The sequence below is a fragment of the Eptatretus burgeri genome, chromosome 2 (assembly GCF_056783735.1).
Source record: "Eptatretus burgeri isolate ZD-2024b chromosome 2, Ebu_testis_v1, whole genome shotgun sequence".
Lineage (NCBI taxonomy): Eukaryota > Metazoa > Chordata > Myxini > Myxiniformes > Myxinidae > Eptatretus > Eptatretus burgeri.
Window position 1 is genome coordinate 136,211,478 of NC_140962.1, and position 16,043 is coordinate 136,227,520.

General features: G+C 44.2%; 1 protein-coding gene across 3 annotated transcripts in view; it reads left to right on the top strand.

Annotated features, from left to right (window-relative positions):
- The window catches only part of WDR36 (WD repeat domain 36), a 60,552-nt gene that overhangs the window by 2,915 nt on the left and 41,594 nt on the right, over positions 1-16,043 (top strand). For all 3 annotated transcript variants that reach the window (XM_085871378.1, XM_085871377.1, XM_085871379.1), the window contains exons 3-7: positions 8,729-8,756; positions 14,468-14,568; positions 14,657-14,774; positions 14,965-15,097; positions 15,864-15,918. In XM_085871378.1, coding sequence (XP_085727504.1) covers positions 8,729-8,756; positions 14,468-14,568; positions 14,657-14,774; positions 14,965-15,097; positions 15,864-15,918 — 435 coding nt within the window. The remainder of the gene's footprint in view (positions 1-8,728; positions 8,757-14,467; positions 14,569-14,656; positions 14,775-14,964; positions 15,098-15,863; positions 15,919-16,043) is intronic.

The following is a 16,043-nucleotide window of genomic DNA, read 5'->3' on the forward strand; positions in this document are numbered from 1 at the left end:
ACTTGGAGTGTATTCCCTTTACATTGTGTGTGCTTGGAGTGTATTCCCTTTACATTGTGTGTACTTGGAGTGTATTCCCTTTACATTGTGTACTTGGAGTGTATTCCCTTTACATTGTGTGTGCTTGGAGTGTATTCCCTTTACATTGTGTGTGCTTGGAGTGTATTCCCTTTACATTGTGTGTGCTTGGAGTGTATTCCCTTTACATTGTGTGTGCTTGGAGTGTATTCCCTTTACATTGTGTGTGCTTGGAGTGTATTCCCTTTACATTGTGTGTGCTTGGAGTGTATTCCCTTTACATTGTGTGTGCTTGGAGTGTATTCCCTTTACATTGTGTGTACTTGGAGTGTATTCCCTTTACATTGTGTGTACTTGGAGTGTATTCCCTTTACATTGTGTGTGCTTGGAGTGTATTCCCTTTACATTGTGTGTGCTTGGAGTGTATTCCCTTTACATTGTGTGTACTTGGAGTGTATTCCCTTTACATTGTGTGTACTTGGAGTGTATTCCCTTTACATTGTGTGTACTTGGAGTGTATTCCCTTTACATTGTGTGTACTTGGAGTGTATTCCCTTTACATTGTGTACTTGGAGTGTATTCCCTTTACATTGTGTGTACTTGGAGTGTATTCCCTTTACATTGTGTGCTTGGAGTGTATTCCCTTTACATTGTGTGTACTTGGAGTGTATTCCCTTTACATTGTGTGCTTGGAGTGTATTCCCTTTACATTGTGTGTGCTTGGAGTGTATTCCCTTTACATTGTGTGTGCTTGGAGTGTATTCCCTTTACATTGTGTGTGCTTGGAGTGTATTCCCTTTACATTGTGTGTGCTTGGAGTGTATTCCCTTTACATTGTGTGTGCTTGGAGTGTATTCCCTTTACATTGTGTACTTGGAGTGTATTCCCTTTACATTGTGTGTGCTTGGAGTGTATTCCCTTTACATTGTGTGTGCTTGGAGTGTATTCCCTTTACATTGTGTGTACTTGGAGTGTATTCCCTTTACATTGTGTGTGCTTGGAGTGTATTCCCTTTACATTGTGTGTGCTTGGAGTGTATTCCCTTTACATTGTGTGTACTTGGAGTGTATTCCCTTTACATTGTGTGTACTTGGAGTGTATTCCCTTTACATTGTGTGCTTGGAGTGTATTCCCTTTACATTGTGTGTACTTGGAGTGTATTCCCTTTACATTGTGTACTTGGAGTGTATTCCCTTTACATTGTGTGTGCTTGGAGTGTATTCCCTTTACATTGTGTGTGCTTGGAGTGTATTCCCTTTACATTGTGTGTGCTTGGAGTGTATTCCCTTTACATTGTGTGTACTTGGAGTGTATTCCCTTTACATTGTGTGTGCTTGGAGTGTATTCCCTTTACATTGTGTGTGCTTGGAGTGTATTCCCTTTACATTGTGTGTGCTTGGAGTGTATTCCCTTTACATTGTGTGTGCTTGGAGTGTATTCCCTTTACATTGTGTGTACTTGGAGTGTATTCCCTTTACATTGTGTGTGCTTGGAGTGTATTCCCTTTACATTGTGTGTGCTTGGAGTGTATTCCCTTTACATTGTGTGTACTTGGAGTGTATTCCCTTTACATTGTGTGTGCTTGGAGTGTATTCCCTTTACATTGTGTGTGCTTGGAGTGTATTCCCTTTACATTGTGTGTGCTTGGAGTGTATTCCCTTTACATTGTGTGTGCTTGGAGTGTATTCCCTTTACATTGTGTGTGCTTGGAGTGTATTCCCTTTACATTGTGTGCTTGGAGTGTATTCCCTTTACATTGTGTGTACTTGGAGTGTATTCCCTTTACATTGTGTGTACTTGGAGTGTATTCCCTTTACATTGTGTGTACTTGGAGTGTATTCCCTTTACATTGTGTGTACTTGGAGTGTATTCCCTTTACATTGTGTGTACTTGGAGTGTATTCCCTTTACATTGTGTGTACTTGGAGTGTATTCCCTTTACATTGTGTGTACTTGGAGTGTATTCCCTTTACATTGTGTACTTGGAGTGTATTCCCTTTACATTGTGTGTGCTTGGAGTGTATTCCCTTTACATTGTGTGTGCTTGGAGTGTATTCCCTTTACATTGTGTGTGCTTGGAGTGTATTCCCTTTACATTGTGTGTGCTTGGAGTGTATTCCCTTTACATTGTGTGTGCTTGGAGTGTATTCCCTTTACATTGTGTGTACTTGGAGTGTATTCCCTTTACATTGTGTGTGCTTGGAGTGTATTCCCTTTACATTGTGTGTGCTTGGAGTGTATTCCCTTTACATTGTGTGTGCTTGGAGTGTATTCCCTTTACATTGTGTGTGCTTGGAGTGTATTCCCTTTACATTGTGTGTGCTTGGAGTGTATTCCCTTTACATTGTGTGTGCTTGGAGTGTATTCCCTTTACATTGTGTGTGCTTGGAGTGTATTCCCTTTACATTGTGTGTGCTTGGAGTGTATTCCCTTTACATTGTGTGTGCTTGGAGTGTATTCCCTTTACATTGTGTGTGCTTGGAGTGTATTCCCTTTACATTGTGTGTACTTGGAGTGTATTCCCTTTACATTGTGTGTACTTGGAGTGTATTCCCTTTACATTGTGTGTACTTGGAGTGTATTCCCTTTACATTGTGTGTACTTGGAGTGTATTCCCTTTACATTGTGTACTTGGAGTGTATTCCCTTTACATTGTGTGTGCTTGGAGTGTATTCCCTTTACATTGTGTGTGCTTGGAGTGTATTCCCTTTACATTGTGTGTGCTTGGAGTGTATTCCCTTTACATTGTGTGTGCTTGGAGTGTATTCCCTTTACATTGTGTACTTGGAGTGTATTCCCTTTACATTGTGTGTGCTTGGAGTGTATTCCCTTTACATTGTGTGTGCTTGGAGTGTATTCCCTTTACATTGTTTGCTTGGAGTGTATTCCCTTTACATTGTGTACTTGGAGTGTATTCCCTTTACATTGTGTGTGCTTGGAGTGTATTCCCTTTACATTGTGTGTGCTTGGAGTGTATTCCCTTTACATTGTGTGTGCTTGGAGTGTATTCCCTTTACATTGTGTGTACTTGGAGTGTATTCCCTTTACATTGTGTGTGCTTGGAGTGTATTCCCTTTACATTGTGTACTTGGAGTGTATTCCCTTTACATTGTGTACTTGGAGTGTATTCCCTTTACATTGTGTGTGCTTGGAGTGTATTCCCTTTACATTGTGTGTGCTTGGAGTGTATTCCCTTTACATTGTGTGTGCTTGGAGTGTATTCCCTTTACATTGTGTGTGCTTGGAGTGTATTCCCTTTACATTGTGTGTGCTTGGAGTGTATTCCCTTTACATTGTGTGTGCTTGGAGTGTATTCCCTTTACATTGTGTGTACTTGGAGTGTATTCCCTTTACATTGTGTGTACTTGGAGTGTATTCCCTTTACATTGTGTGTACTTGGAGTGTATTCCCTTTACATTGTGTACTTGGAGTGTATTCCCTTTACATTGTGTGTGCTTGGAGTGTATTCCCTTTACATTGTGTGTGCTTGGAGTGTATTCCCTTTACATTGTGTACTTGGAGTGTATTCCCTTTACATTGTGTGTACTTGGAGTGTATTCCCTTTACATTGTGTGTGCTTGGAGTGTATTCCCTTTACATTGTGTGTGCTTGGAGTGTATTCCCTTTACATTGTGTGTGCTTGGAGTGTATTCCCTTTACATTGTGTGTGCTTGGAGTGTATTCCCTTTACATTGTGTGTGCTTGGAGTGTATTCCCTTTACATTGTGTGTGCTTGGAGTGTATTCCCTTTACATTGTGTGTGCTTGGAGTGTATTCCCTTTACATTGTGTGTGCTTGGAGTGTATTCCCTTTACATTGTGTGTGCTTGGAGTGTATTCCCTTTACATTGTGTGTGCTTGGAGTGTATTCCCTTTACATTGTGTGTACTTGGAGTGTATTCCCTTTACATTGTGTGTACTTGGAGTGTATTCCCTTTACATTGTGTGTACTTGGAGTGTATTCCCTTTACATTGTGTGTACTTGGAGTGTATTCCCTTTACATTGTGTGTACTTGGAGTGTATTCCCTTTACATTGTGTGTGCTTGGAGTGTATTCCCTTTACATTGTGTACTTGGAGTGTATTCCCTTTACATTGTGTGTACTTGGAGTGTATTCCCTTTACATTGTGTGTGCTTGGAGTGTATTCCCTTTACATTGTGTGTGCTTGGAGTGTATTCCCTTTACATTGTGTACTTGGAGTGTATTCCCTTTACATTGTGTGTGCTTGGAGTGTATTCCCTTTACATTGTGTGTGCTTGGAGTGTATTCCCTTTACATTGTGTGTGCTTGGAGTGTATTCCCTTTACATTGTGTGTGCTTGGAGTGTATTCCCTTTACATTGTGTGTGCTTGGAGTGTATTCCCTTTACATTGTGTGTGCTTGGAGTGTATTCCCTTTACATTGTGTGTACTTGGAGTGTATTCCCTTTACATTGTGTGTACTTGGAGTGTATTCCCTTTACATTGTGTGTACTTGGAGTGTATTCCCTTTACATTGTGTGTACTTGGAGTGTATTCCCTTTACATTGTGTGTACTTGGAGTGTATTCCCTTTACATTGTGTGTACTTGGAGTGTATTCCCTTTACATTGTGTGTGCTTGGAGTGTATTCCCTTTACATTGTGTACTTGGAGTGTATTCCCTTTACATTGTGTGTACTTGGAGTGTATTCCCTTTACATTGTGTGTGCTTGGAGTGTATTCCCTTTACATTGTGTGTGCTTGGAGTGTATTCCCTTTACATTGTGTGTGCTTGGAGTGTATTCCCTTTACATTGTGTGTGCTTGGAGTGTATTCCCTTTACATTGTGTGTGCTTGGAGTGTATTCCCTTTACATTGTGTGTGCTTGGAGTGTATTCCCTTTACATTGTGTGTGCTTGGAGTGTATTCCCTTTACATTGTGTGTGCTTGGAGTGTATTCCCTTTACATTGTGTGTGCTTGGAGTGTATTCCCTTTACATTGTGTGTGTACTTGGAGTGTATTCCCTTTACATTGTGTGTGCTTGGAGTGTATTCCCTTTACATTGTGTGTACTTGGAGTGTATTCCCTTTACATTGTGTGTACTTGGAGTGTATTCCCTTTACATTGTGTGTGCTTGGAGTGTATTCCCTTTACATTGTGTGTACTTGGAGTGTATTCCCTTTACATTGTGTGTACTTGGAGTGTATTCCCTTTACATTGTGTGTGCTTGGAGTGTATTCCCTTTACATTGTGTGTACTTGGAGTGTATTCCCTTTACATTGTGTGTACTTGGAGTGTATTCCCTTTACATTGTGTGTACTTGGAGTGTATTCCCTTTACATTGTGTGTGCTTGGAGTGTATTCCCTTTACATTGTGTGTACTTGGAGTGTATTCCCTTTACATTGTGTGTACTTGGAGTGTATTCCCTTTACATTGTGTGTGCTTGGAGTGTATTCCCTTTACATTGTGTGTACTTGGAGTGTATTCCCTTTACATTGTGTGTACTTGGAGTGTATTCCCTTTACATTGTGTACTTGGAGTGTATTCCCTTTACATTGTGTGTGCTTGGAGTGTATTCCCTTTACATTGTGTGTACTTGGAGTGTATTCCCTTTACATTGTGTGTACTTGGAGTGTATTCCCTTTACATTGTGTGTGCTTGGAGTGTATTCCCTTTACATTGTGTGTACTTGGAGTGTATTCCCTTTACATTGTGTGTGCTTGGAGTGTATTCCCTTTACATTGTGTGTGCTTGGAGTGTATTCCCTTTACATTGTGTGTGCTTGGAGTGTATTCCCTTTACATTGTGTGTGCTTGGAGTGTATTCCCTTTACATTGTGTGTGTACTTGGAGTGTATTCCCTTTACATTGTGTGTGCTTGGAGTGTATTCCCTTTACATTGTGTGTGCTTGGAGTGTATTCCCTTTACATTGTGTGTGCTTGGAGTGTATTCCCTTTACATTGTGTGTGCTTGGAGTGTATTCCCTTTACATTGTGTGTGCTTGGAGTGTATTCCCTTTACATTGTGTGTGCTTGGAGTGTATTCCCTTTACATTGTGTACTTGGAGTGTATTCCCTTTACATTGTGTACTTGGAGTGTATTCCCTTTACATTGTGTACTTGGAGTGTATTCCCTTTACATTGTGTACTTGGAGTGTATTCCCTTTACATTGTGTGTGCTTGGAGTGTATTCCCTTTACATTGTGTGTGCTTGGAGTGTATTCCCTTTACATTGTGTGTGCTTGGAGTGTATTCCCTTTACATTGTGTGTGCTTGGAGTGTATTCCCTTTACATTGTGTGTGCTTGGAGTGTATTCCCTTTACATTGTGTGTGCTTGGAGTGTATTCCCTTTACATTGTGTGTGCTTGGAGTGTATTCCCTTTACATTGTGTGTGCTTGGAGTGTATTCCCTTTACATTGTGTGTACTTGGAGTGTATTCCCTTTACATTGTGTGTGCTTGGAGTGTATTCCCTTTACATTGTGTGTGCTTGGAGTGTATTCCCTTTACATTGTGTGTGCTTGGAGTGTATTCCCTTTACATTGTGTGTGCTTGGAGTGTATTCCCTTTACATTGTGTGTGCTTGGAGTGTATTCCCTTTACATTGTGTACTTGGAGTGTATTCCCTTTACATTGTGTGTACTTGGAGTGTATTCCCTTTACATTGTGTGTGCTTGGAGTGTATTCCCTTTACATTGTGTGTACTTGGAGTGTATTCCCTTTACATTGTGTGTACTTGGAGTGTATTCCCTTTACATTGTGTGTGCTTGGAGTGTATTCCCTTTACATTGTGTGTACTTGGAGTGTATTCCCTTTACATTGTGTGTACTTGGAGTGTATTCCCTTTACATTGTGTGTACTTGGAGTGTATTCCCTTTACATTGTGTGTACTTGGAGTGTATTCCCTTTACATTGTGTGTGCTTGGAGTGTATTCCCTTTACATTGTGTGTACTTGGAGTGTATTCCCTTTACATTGTGTACTTGGAGTGTATTCCCTTTACATTGTGTGTGCTTGGAGTGTATTCCCTTTACATTGTGTGTGCTTGGAGTGTATTCCCTTTACATTGTGTGTACTTGGAGTGTATTCCCTTTACATTGTGTGTACTTGGAGTGTATTCCCTTTACATTGTGTGTGCTTGGAGTGTATTCCCTTTACATTGTGTGTACTTGGAGTGTATTCCCTTTACATTGTGTGTGCTTGGAGTGTATTCCCTTTACATTGTGTACTTGGAGTGTATTCCCTTTACATTGTGTGTACTTGGAGTGTATTCCCTTTACATTGTGTGTGCTTGGAGTGTATTCCCTTTACATTGTGTGTGCTTGGAGTGTATTCCCTTTACATTGTGTGTGCTTGGAGTGTATTCCCTTTACATTGTGTGTGCTTGGAGTGTATTCCCTTTACATTGTGTGTGCTTGGAGTGTATTCCCTTTACATTGTGTGTGCTTGGAGTGTATTCCCTTTACATTGTGTGTGCTTGGAGTGTATTCCCTTTACATTGTGTGTGCTTGGAGTGTATTCCCTTTACATTGTGTGTGCTTGGAGTGTATTCCCTTTACATTGTGTGTGCTTGGAGTGTATTCCCTTTACATTGTGTGTACTTGGAGTGTATTCCCTTTACATTGTGTGTACTTGGAGTGTATTCCCTTTACATTGTGTGCTTGGAGTGTATTCCCTTTACATTGTGTACTTGGAGTGTATTCCCTTTACATTGTGTGTACTTGGAGTGTATTCCCTTTACATTGTGTGTACTTGGAGTGTATTCCCTTTACATTGTGTGTACTTGGAGTGTATTCCCTTTACATTGTGTGTGCTTGGAGTGCATTCCCTTTACATTGTGTGTGCTTGGAGTGCATTCCCTTTACATTGTGTGTGCTTGGAGTGCATTCCCTTTACATTGTGTGTGCTTGGAGTGCATTCCCTTTACATTGTGTACTTGGAGTGTATTCCCTTCACAATATGTGTGATCGTGCAGTGTACATCTTTACTGTGTGTGTCCCTTTATACTGTGAGTGTGCAGTCTCCTGCCTTTGCAATGCGTGTGTGCTTGCTTTATTTAATGAATGTGTTGTCATGTGCATATATATGCACTTTCACTTTTTGCCTTTAGTACACATCTGTGACGTGAATGTGAACGAATACACAATTACCGGTACTTTGTTTTTTACTAGCAGAGTACCCACCCTACGGGCGATCTTGTTCCAAGCATGCAACACGTTCTTCTGACGCATACCTTTATTTGGGTGGTGTATAGGCAAGTGACAGCTCTGTATAGGCCAAAAAATTTTAAGTAACTGGGTTACTTACATGAAGTAAAAACATACCTCCTGCTTATAATTAACATCACCTCACTGCACTAGAAAATGTGGGGACAGGAATACTGCACTGTAAATGGTGGAGACTTGTAATACCCTCTCTCAACTAGAGGTGGCACTGCACAATACACATTTACATTGAGAATTTGCACCCCCCTTCTTTACATTGTGTGTTGGAGAATTTGTGCCCACCGGCATCCCCCCCCCCCCCAAGACCACCAACAAAGATACAAACACCACTATACATTAATTGGGGTTATGCCGATCATCTGTAGCCAGTCTGGATGTAATTGGGCCAAAACTGTTGGAGTAGCAGCGCAACAAACGACCCACAAACACCAGTATGTGAATGTCAGGATTTCTTGTTGGTGTGATTTTTGATCTTTTTTTTTTTCTTTTTCTTTTTATAATCACTTCTTTTCTTTTTCTTTTTTTTAGGTTGCGAAGTTGGCTATCATCTCGATTAGTAAGTACATGCATAAACAGTATGTAAAAATCTGACTGCTCTCACATAACGTTCAAGTGGAAATAACGGTAGTACTTGGGTAACGGCACTCGTCCTGCATTATATTGTTGCGAATTCCCACCCGCCGGCGTGCGATCGGCCACGTAACTCGAATCGCGGTACGTCGCCCACCGGATGGACAATTCAGTCGTGACCCTCTCGGAACAACGCCGGGAGCTAGTCACGGGTGGGTCTTTCAACCTCACCACAATCGTGCCAATCGGCCACTCGCGTAGGATAGGGTTGTTCGCCAAACTCGACCTACCTAAGTACCTACGCGGATGATTAATCGGGCGATCGTACCTCGCCGCAGGTCGACCTCGGACACGAACCGCTTAAGCGGTTCGTTCCGTACTGCAGAGGTAACCGAGCGGAGTTATCGTCGACCTCAACGGTTCAGATTAGTTACCAGGAACTTACACCCACTACCAATCTCTTACGCAATGCAGGATGGAGAGTCAATAAAAAGGAAGGAGACGAAGCAGAGCGGGAACAGTTCAACAAGCAAGCATTTTATTCAGACACACACAGACAAGCATGTATATACAGCCATACAAAAATGCACAAAAAGCAAATGCAGAGTTAAAACCCACTATACGCGTACACACGGCAACACTAACACAGTTCTACTTGAAAGACGGCGCCACCACAAGCATTTACGCAAAAAGCAAAGGAAGAAAGCCACCCTCACAGGCAAGGAGGCAGACAGGCCCGTAGACCAAATGTACGTGGATCCTGGAGGATCGGCCAGGTCCACGAGACCGGGGAGATCTTACCCGCGTCCTAGTGATGCGATGGCGGGCAAGCCGCAATGTTCGCGCCGCTGCGCCCCGACTCCGTGCCCTGGCGTGGTCGGCGAGTCCTCTCCGGCATGCTCCATGCGAGCGGTCCCGTTGGCACCACATTTAGGGTGGGGGCGGGAACGGGGGCCCCCCTCGGCACTATCTCAGCGCGAATGGGGGGGGAATCGTTGGTGCTCAGGGAGAGGGGTATGGCTGGTCGGCCTGGATCTCGCGACGAGTCGAGCGACCCCCACACCGCGACCTCGTCGCCGTTCGCCATCTTCCCTGTAACTCCTCCGCAACTTCTCTCCAAGCTCGACTCACCCTCTCTCAGTTCCACTCAGCTCTGCCCCGCTCTTCTCCCAACTCACGCTTCGCTCTTCTCCCAACTCACGCTTGCGAGTCGCCTTGCGCTCGTCTCTTTATAGGTCTCAGGAGGAGCCGATATGCAAATATGCGGATCAAAACGCGATTGGAGGCGGGGCCACGCCTCGGGCAGCCATTGGTCGGGCAAAAAGGGGCGTGAACCTCCCTTGATCCGCATATTTGCATAAACGGGCTTCACATACACGCGCTTGGAGGCGGGGCCAAGCCGCCTCGCGTTCACCCATTGGTCGGAGGGGGAGTGGGCGTGAAGCATTTTGGATCCGAATTTTTCCCTCGGAAAGGCCGCCATTCGCGCTCGCGGCTCGGTGCGTTTGGCACCAATCGCCGAACGGGTCCTAGACAGCCCGACGTTCAGTGTTCACAGGTGGTGCGGTTGTTGGTTGTGAAGGAGAGAGGCGAAGGTGGTGGAGGGTTTTCGGTGGTGGTTTGATGGTTATGGTGTCGTTTGGGAACGGCGGTGAAGCGATGTTTGCGGGATGGAGTTGTGAAGGTAAGGATAGTGGCTGTTTGCGTTGTTGGCGGCTTAATGGTCGAAAATAACAATAGAGAAAGAAAAAGTGGCTAACTCAAAGCGTCGCAGCCCGGATGAATCACACATATTCCCTCTATACAACGGGTTTGGACTAACTACACATGGACTTACTGAGAAATCTCACCTGAGGACTCTTTATGGTGTAATGCGAATTTCCACAACCGTAACAATATGGTGTGTATATTTATGGGGGGGACATTTTGCGAAATGGCACTCTTTAAAATTTAAAGAATCTTTTTTTTGCAGATCTGCCAGACTTGTGCCAGTTAAGAGATTTCTCACTTGCCTTTTTACCACTGACCACCAAACAGCATGAAATTTCAAAAAGTTGTAGATGAGTTGTGACAAAACTTGGTGGATGAGTTGGTTAGGTGACGAGAACGTGCCGATTAGATTTTGTTTCAGGTCCAGATCCAGATCAGCCTATCAGTGCGATACAAAACATAAACTATTCAGCCTGGCAGAGGTATGCGCTCTATCGAGTGTTCTAGTTAAAGAATAATTGGTGGGGTTTATTTATTTACGTATTTATTTTTGATGATACACATGCTGGTGTCTCGGAGAGACCATTTCAAATTTGCTCAAAATGCCTTGGTTCACCTTTAAAAACCAAAGGGTGTTTGGGCTGCACGTGCTGAATGATTACTGCATGCGACAAATACTTTATGGAAATTTGCAGTCAGGTGTTCTGCACATCCCTCGTGCCAAAAAGACCCTTGGAATGAACGCTACAGCAGTCCTTCAACAATTACATTATCAGTTCTATATGCTCAGGTGTTTTTTATGCCAGAGAATAAATTATTATTTTCACATAATGTCATATGTACTGATTTTCAGTTTGGTGTATGTTTTTAATGAATGTTTTTCAGTTGCTTTGCAAATAACTTGTACATGCCATTGTAACAGGAGCATTGTATTCATACATTTCATAAAACTGTTGTATAACTGAGTTCTTTGTAATTTGCTTACAAATGACCAAAACAATAACAGAACTAGGGCACTCGGTAGAGCACACCTCCGCCACGCAATGCCTGATCCACTTGAACATATCGGGTCCAATACATTTTTGAAATATTATGCTTTATATCGTTTTTGGCCCTATCTCTCAATGGTGATGAATCACTTTAAAGAAATTAAATAATTCTCGTATCCGGATCCAGATTCAGATCTTCACAAAAATTGAATCGTTTCTTCCCTGTCACACACTCAACATGTCCACCAAGTTTCGTCCGAATCTGTCCACAACTTTTTGAGACATCATGCTATATATTATATTTTTTGGCCCTATCTCTCAATGGTAAAAAAAATCACTTTAAAAACTCTCGTAGCCAGATCTGGATCTTCTCCAAAATTGAATCAGTTCGTCCTTGTAACACACACAACCTGTCCACCACATTTCATCCGGATCCGTCCACAACTTTTTAAAATATCCTGCACACAAACGGACAAAGGGGTGAAAACATAACCTCCTTCCACATTCGGTGGCAGAGGTAATTATTGGGAATGAGGTTATAAGACTTCTATCATATGGGCAACATGAGCCGCTTTCAGAATAATTTTCGTGCTTGCATGTTTTGTTTGATTTTTGTTTGTTGGAAATGCTGAACTTGATGGCTCTTGGTTCCTTCTCTCAACTTTGGGTGTTCCTTCCAACTCCAGTTATTGTTGTGATTTATAATATTGTTATGGCTGTGGAAATTCGCAATACACCATTAAGGTTCCTTAGATCAGCTATGACGCTAAGTTTATGTGCAGATAGTTCCCCACCGTTGTTTAAAGGGAATTTGTGTGATTCATGGGCTGTGATCCTTTGAGAGAGCCGTCTTTCTTTTCTCTATCATTATTTTGGACCAATCATCCCACAACAACCAAATCGCCACCACCCACAACGCCCCCAAGCAACCACAACCAAACCCCCACCACCTTCGCCTTTCTCCCTCCACTACCATCAACAGTGCTACCCCACAAACATGGCATCGCCTTCGTCCCAGAGAGAACGCCAAAGTCGCGCTGTCTCAGTGACGTTCTGGTGATTTCTACCATGTCCGCTCCGTCGGGGCCGAAGTCGCGCGGTCCAAGCGACGTTCTGGTGATTTCTACCACGTCCGCTCCATCGGGGCCGAAGTCGCGCGGTCTAAGCGATGTTCGGTGACTCACACACACATCGGCTCGGGCGGGATGAAGCCGCGCTGGCGGACTGAGCTTCGGGGCATATACACGCATCGGTTCGGCGAGGCGAAGCTCGGTGAAACACACACACACACACACACACACACACACACACACACACACACACACACACACACACACACACACACACACACACACACACACACACACACATCGGCTCGGCCGGATCGAAACTGCACGGTCAAAGCAAAGCTTCGGGGCTAAACACCACCATCAGCTCATCAGGGGTGAAGCTGAATTTGACAGGGCGAGGCTTTGGTGATTCCTACCATGTCGGCTTTGCCGGGGTCAGGGGTCACGCTGACAGGGCGAGGCCCCGATGATTTCAACCACGTACGCTTTGCCGGGTCAGGGCTCACGCTGACAGGGTGAGGCTTTGGTGATTCCGACCACGTCGGTTTGGCCGGGGTCAGGAGTCATGGGTCGGGGGTCGGATTTTTCCGCTCCCCCGGCCTATACAAGGGCGAGCACAACTGAGCTCGTGGCAGACGGGGGCTGGTCCATGGAGAGGAAGGACGAACAGAACGGAGCTCAAGTCAGAGTTGAGGGGCGAGAAGAGCGAGAGTTGGTGAACGAAGCAGGGACGTGGAGAGGGGCTTAGTGGCAAGCCAGAGGGCTACGTGGGGACCACCGCCGGGGAAAGGGGCGACGTGGAGGCCACAGCCAGGGAGAGCTTGCCGGAGCCAGTGCGGTCCAGAGTGCTCGGAAAGAGCGTCAACTCGCGGAAAAGAGCGACAACTCCTCCATACCGAGCATTGCGCTGAGAGAGCGCCGGTAACCCCCGTTTCGCCAAAAGAGCATTGACGTACTGAGAGAGCCTCAACATTCCCCCCCATACCGGGCATCAACAATTCCCCCCCCCCATACCGAGCATCCGCGCTGAGAGAGCGCCGGTAACCCTGTCCGTTCCCCTCCCCAACCGTGGTGCCTGCTGTGTAGCGCGAGCCTGCGCGGAGAACGCCGGAGAGAGCTCACCGGCCACGCCAGGGGCACGAAGTCAGGCGCGGCTATGCTTGCCATTGCGGCTTGTCCGCCATCGCGCCACGAGGGCGCGGGTAAAACCTTTTGGTCCTTTTGCGTTCCTTTCGTTGCGTCCTCTTCCCTTGTTTGAAAGTGCCATCTTGCATCACGGAAGGAATTGTTAGAAGGGTGTAAGCACCCAGTAAATGGAATCACATCCGTCGGGGTCGGCGATAACGCCGCTCGGTTATCACTGAAGCACGGAACGGACCGCTTAAGCGGTTCGTGTCCTCGGCCGGCCTGCGGCGAGGTACGATCGCCCGGTTAACTACTCGCGCAGGTACTTAGGAAGGTCGAATTTGGCGAACAACCCTATCCTGCGCGGGTGGCCAATTAGCACGATTGTGGTGAGGTCGAAAGACCCACCCGTGACTAGCTCCCGGCGTTGTTCCGGGAGGGTCACGACTGAATTGTCCGTTCCGGTGGGCGACGCGGTCGCGATTCGAGTACGTGGCCGATCGCACGCCGGGCGGACCTAAATTCGTAACAATATTTTCAATCTCAAGATTGCAAGATTTTGGAAAAACTATATTTTGTGCACCATTTCATGGCTCTTTAAATGTTGATGTAATGTCACCATTGTCGTAAGGGTCAAAGGTTCATGTTGCAGAAGAACATGTGACGAGGAAAAACATCGTTTGTGGCTGATGTTTTAATTTCTGTAGTTGCTCTAATTTGTTCTCTACTGTTTCACCTTTTCTACCTTTTCTACTTTCACCTTTCTTTTTTAATTCCCAACATTTTTTGCATGTTCTCACCAGGTAACTCTGTTCCTGATGAGATTTCCTGCCTGGCATCAAACCGGTTTTTGATTTTTGTTGCCTATGGAAAGACAATTGCAACTTTAACACGTGACAAGGAGGTACATGGAGATTTGATTGCATTCTGATATTATTTCGAGAGATTTATTGTCGGCTTGTGTTAATTTATGGCACTGTTAACTTGGCTAGGTAAAGTACACCTACAATGGCCACGCGGCACCTGTACACATCCTACTACCACTGGGCGAGCACCTGCTGTCCATCTCCAGGGACAACCATCTCATCCTATGGGTTGTACGCACTGAAGGTTAGCTCATGTTCATTTATTCAGTTGTTAATTTTTTTTTTCTTCTTGAAAGCCATCTCGTGGTCCATTTGTGTTGCAACCGGTCTGTCATTCTTCATTCAGTTGTAACCTCTAGTTTTCTACACTTTCTCCATTCAGTCATATTCTTATCAATCTTAACCATGTTTTGTCTCTAACACATCACCTTCAGAGCAGTATCTTGAATTGAACTGGACACCAGCATCCTTCTTGGTGACTTGTGCCGTCAGCCCTGCCACCCTCACCAACAAAGTTCTTTTGGGGAGCCGTCAAGGCAGTATGCAACTCTGGAATGTGCACACTGGGTAATGCTGTATGTTTAATCCGATGTCAGCCAACCGAACATGAACTGCAGTGCAATTATTGGTGAAGAAGTCACCTACATGTTGTGTTAAAAATAGTAGAACTTGCAGTCCCCTCCAAACCCTTCTTTATTACCTTTGCCACCGAAGGTAAAGGAGGTTATGTTGTCACTCCTGTCTGTCTGTCTTTTTGTGTACAGGATATCTCAAAAAGTTGTGGACGGATCGGGATGAAATTTGGGGGGCAGGTTGGGAGTGTGACAAGGACGAACTGATTAGATTTTGGTGAAGATCTGGATACAATAATTAATTATTTGATTTTTAAAGTGATTCTTCACCATGGAGAGATGGGGCCAAAAACAATATATAGCATGGTATTTAAAAAATGTATTTGCTCCGATATGTTCTCATGGATCGGGCATTACGTGGCGGAGGGATGCGCTCTACCAAGTGCCCTTCTAGTTTTTTTTTAATGTTTTTTTCCCCCACACTCCTTTCTGTACTGCAATATTGGAATTTTTTAATCCATTTTACCCCCACATACCACCCCCCCCTTTTTCCCTTTGCATCCCTTGTTGCCAGTCTCCAACCCTCCTTTCTCTCCTCCAGCCTACCTCTTCCTTTTCCTTTTCAAACCGGTAATTTTAAATTCGTACCGAGGTGACCTCTCAAAATTTTTTGATAAGGTAGGAGGGCACATATTTTGCCATCTTTTCTCTTTTAACACTCCCTTTTTTTTCTTTTTTTTTTCTTTTACCTTTCCTTTTAGGAAGCTCATTTATACATTTGCTGGATGGAAGTCAGAGATCACTGCTTTGGTTCAGGTAATATGTTAGACAAATATAGAATTGAGGCAATATATACAATATAATTTGCACCATTTCATCTTTTCTATCCTTCCTTATGACTTGGCCTATTTAACATTCTCATCTAAATCCGTGGCTTATGA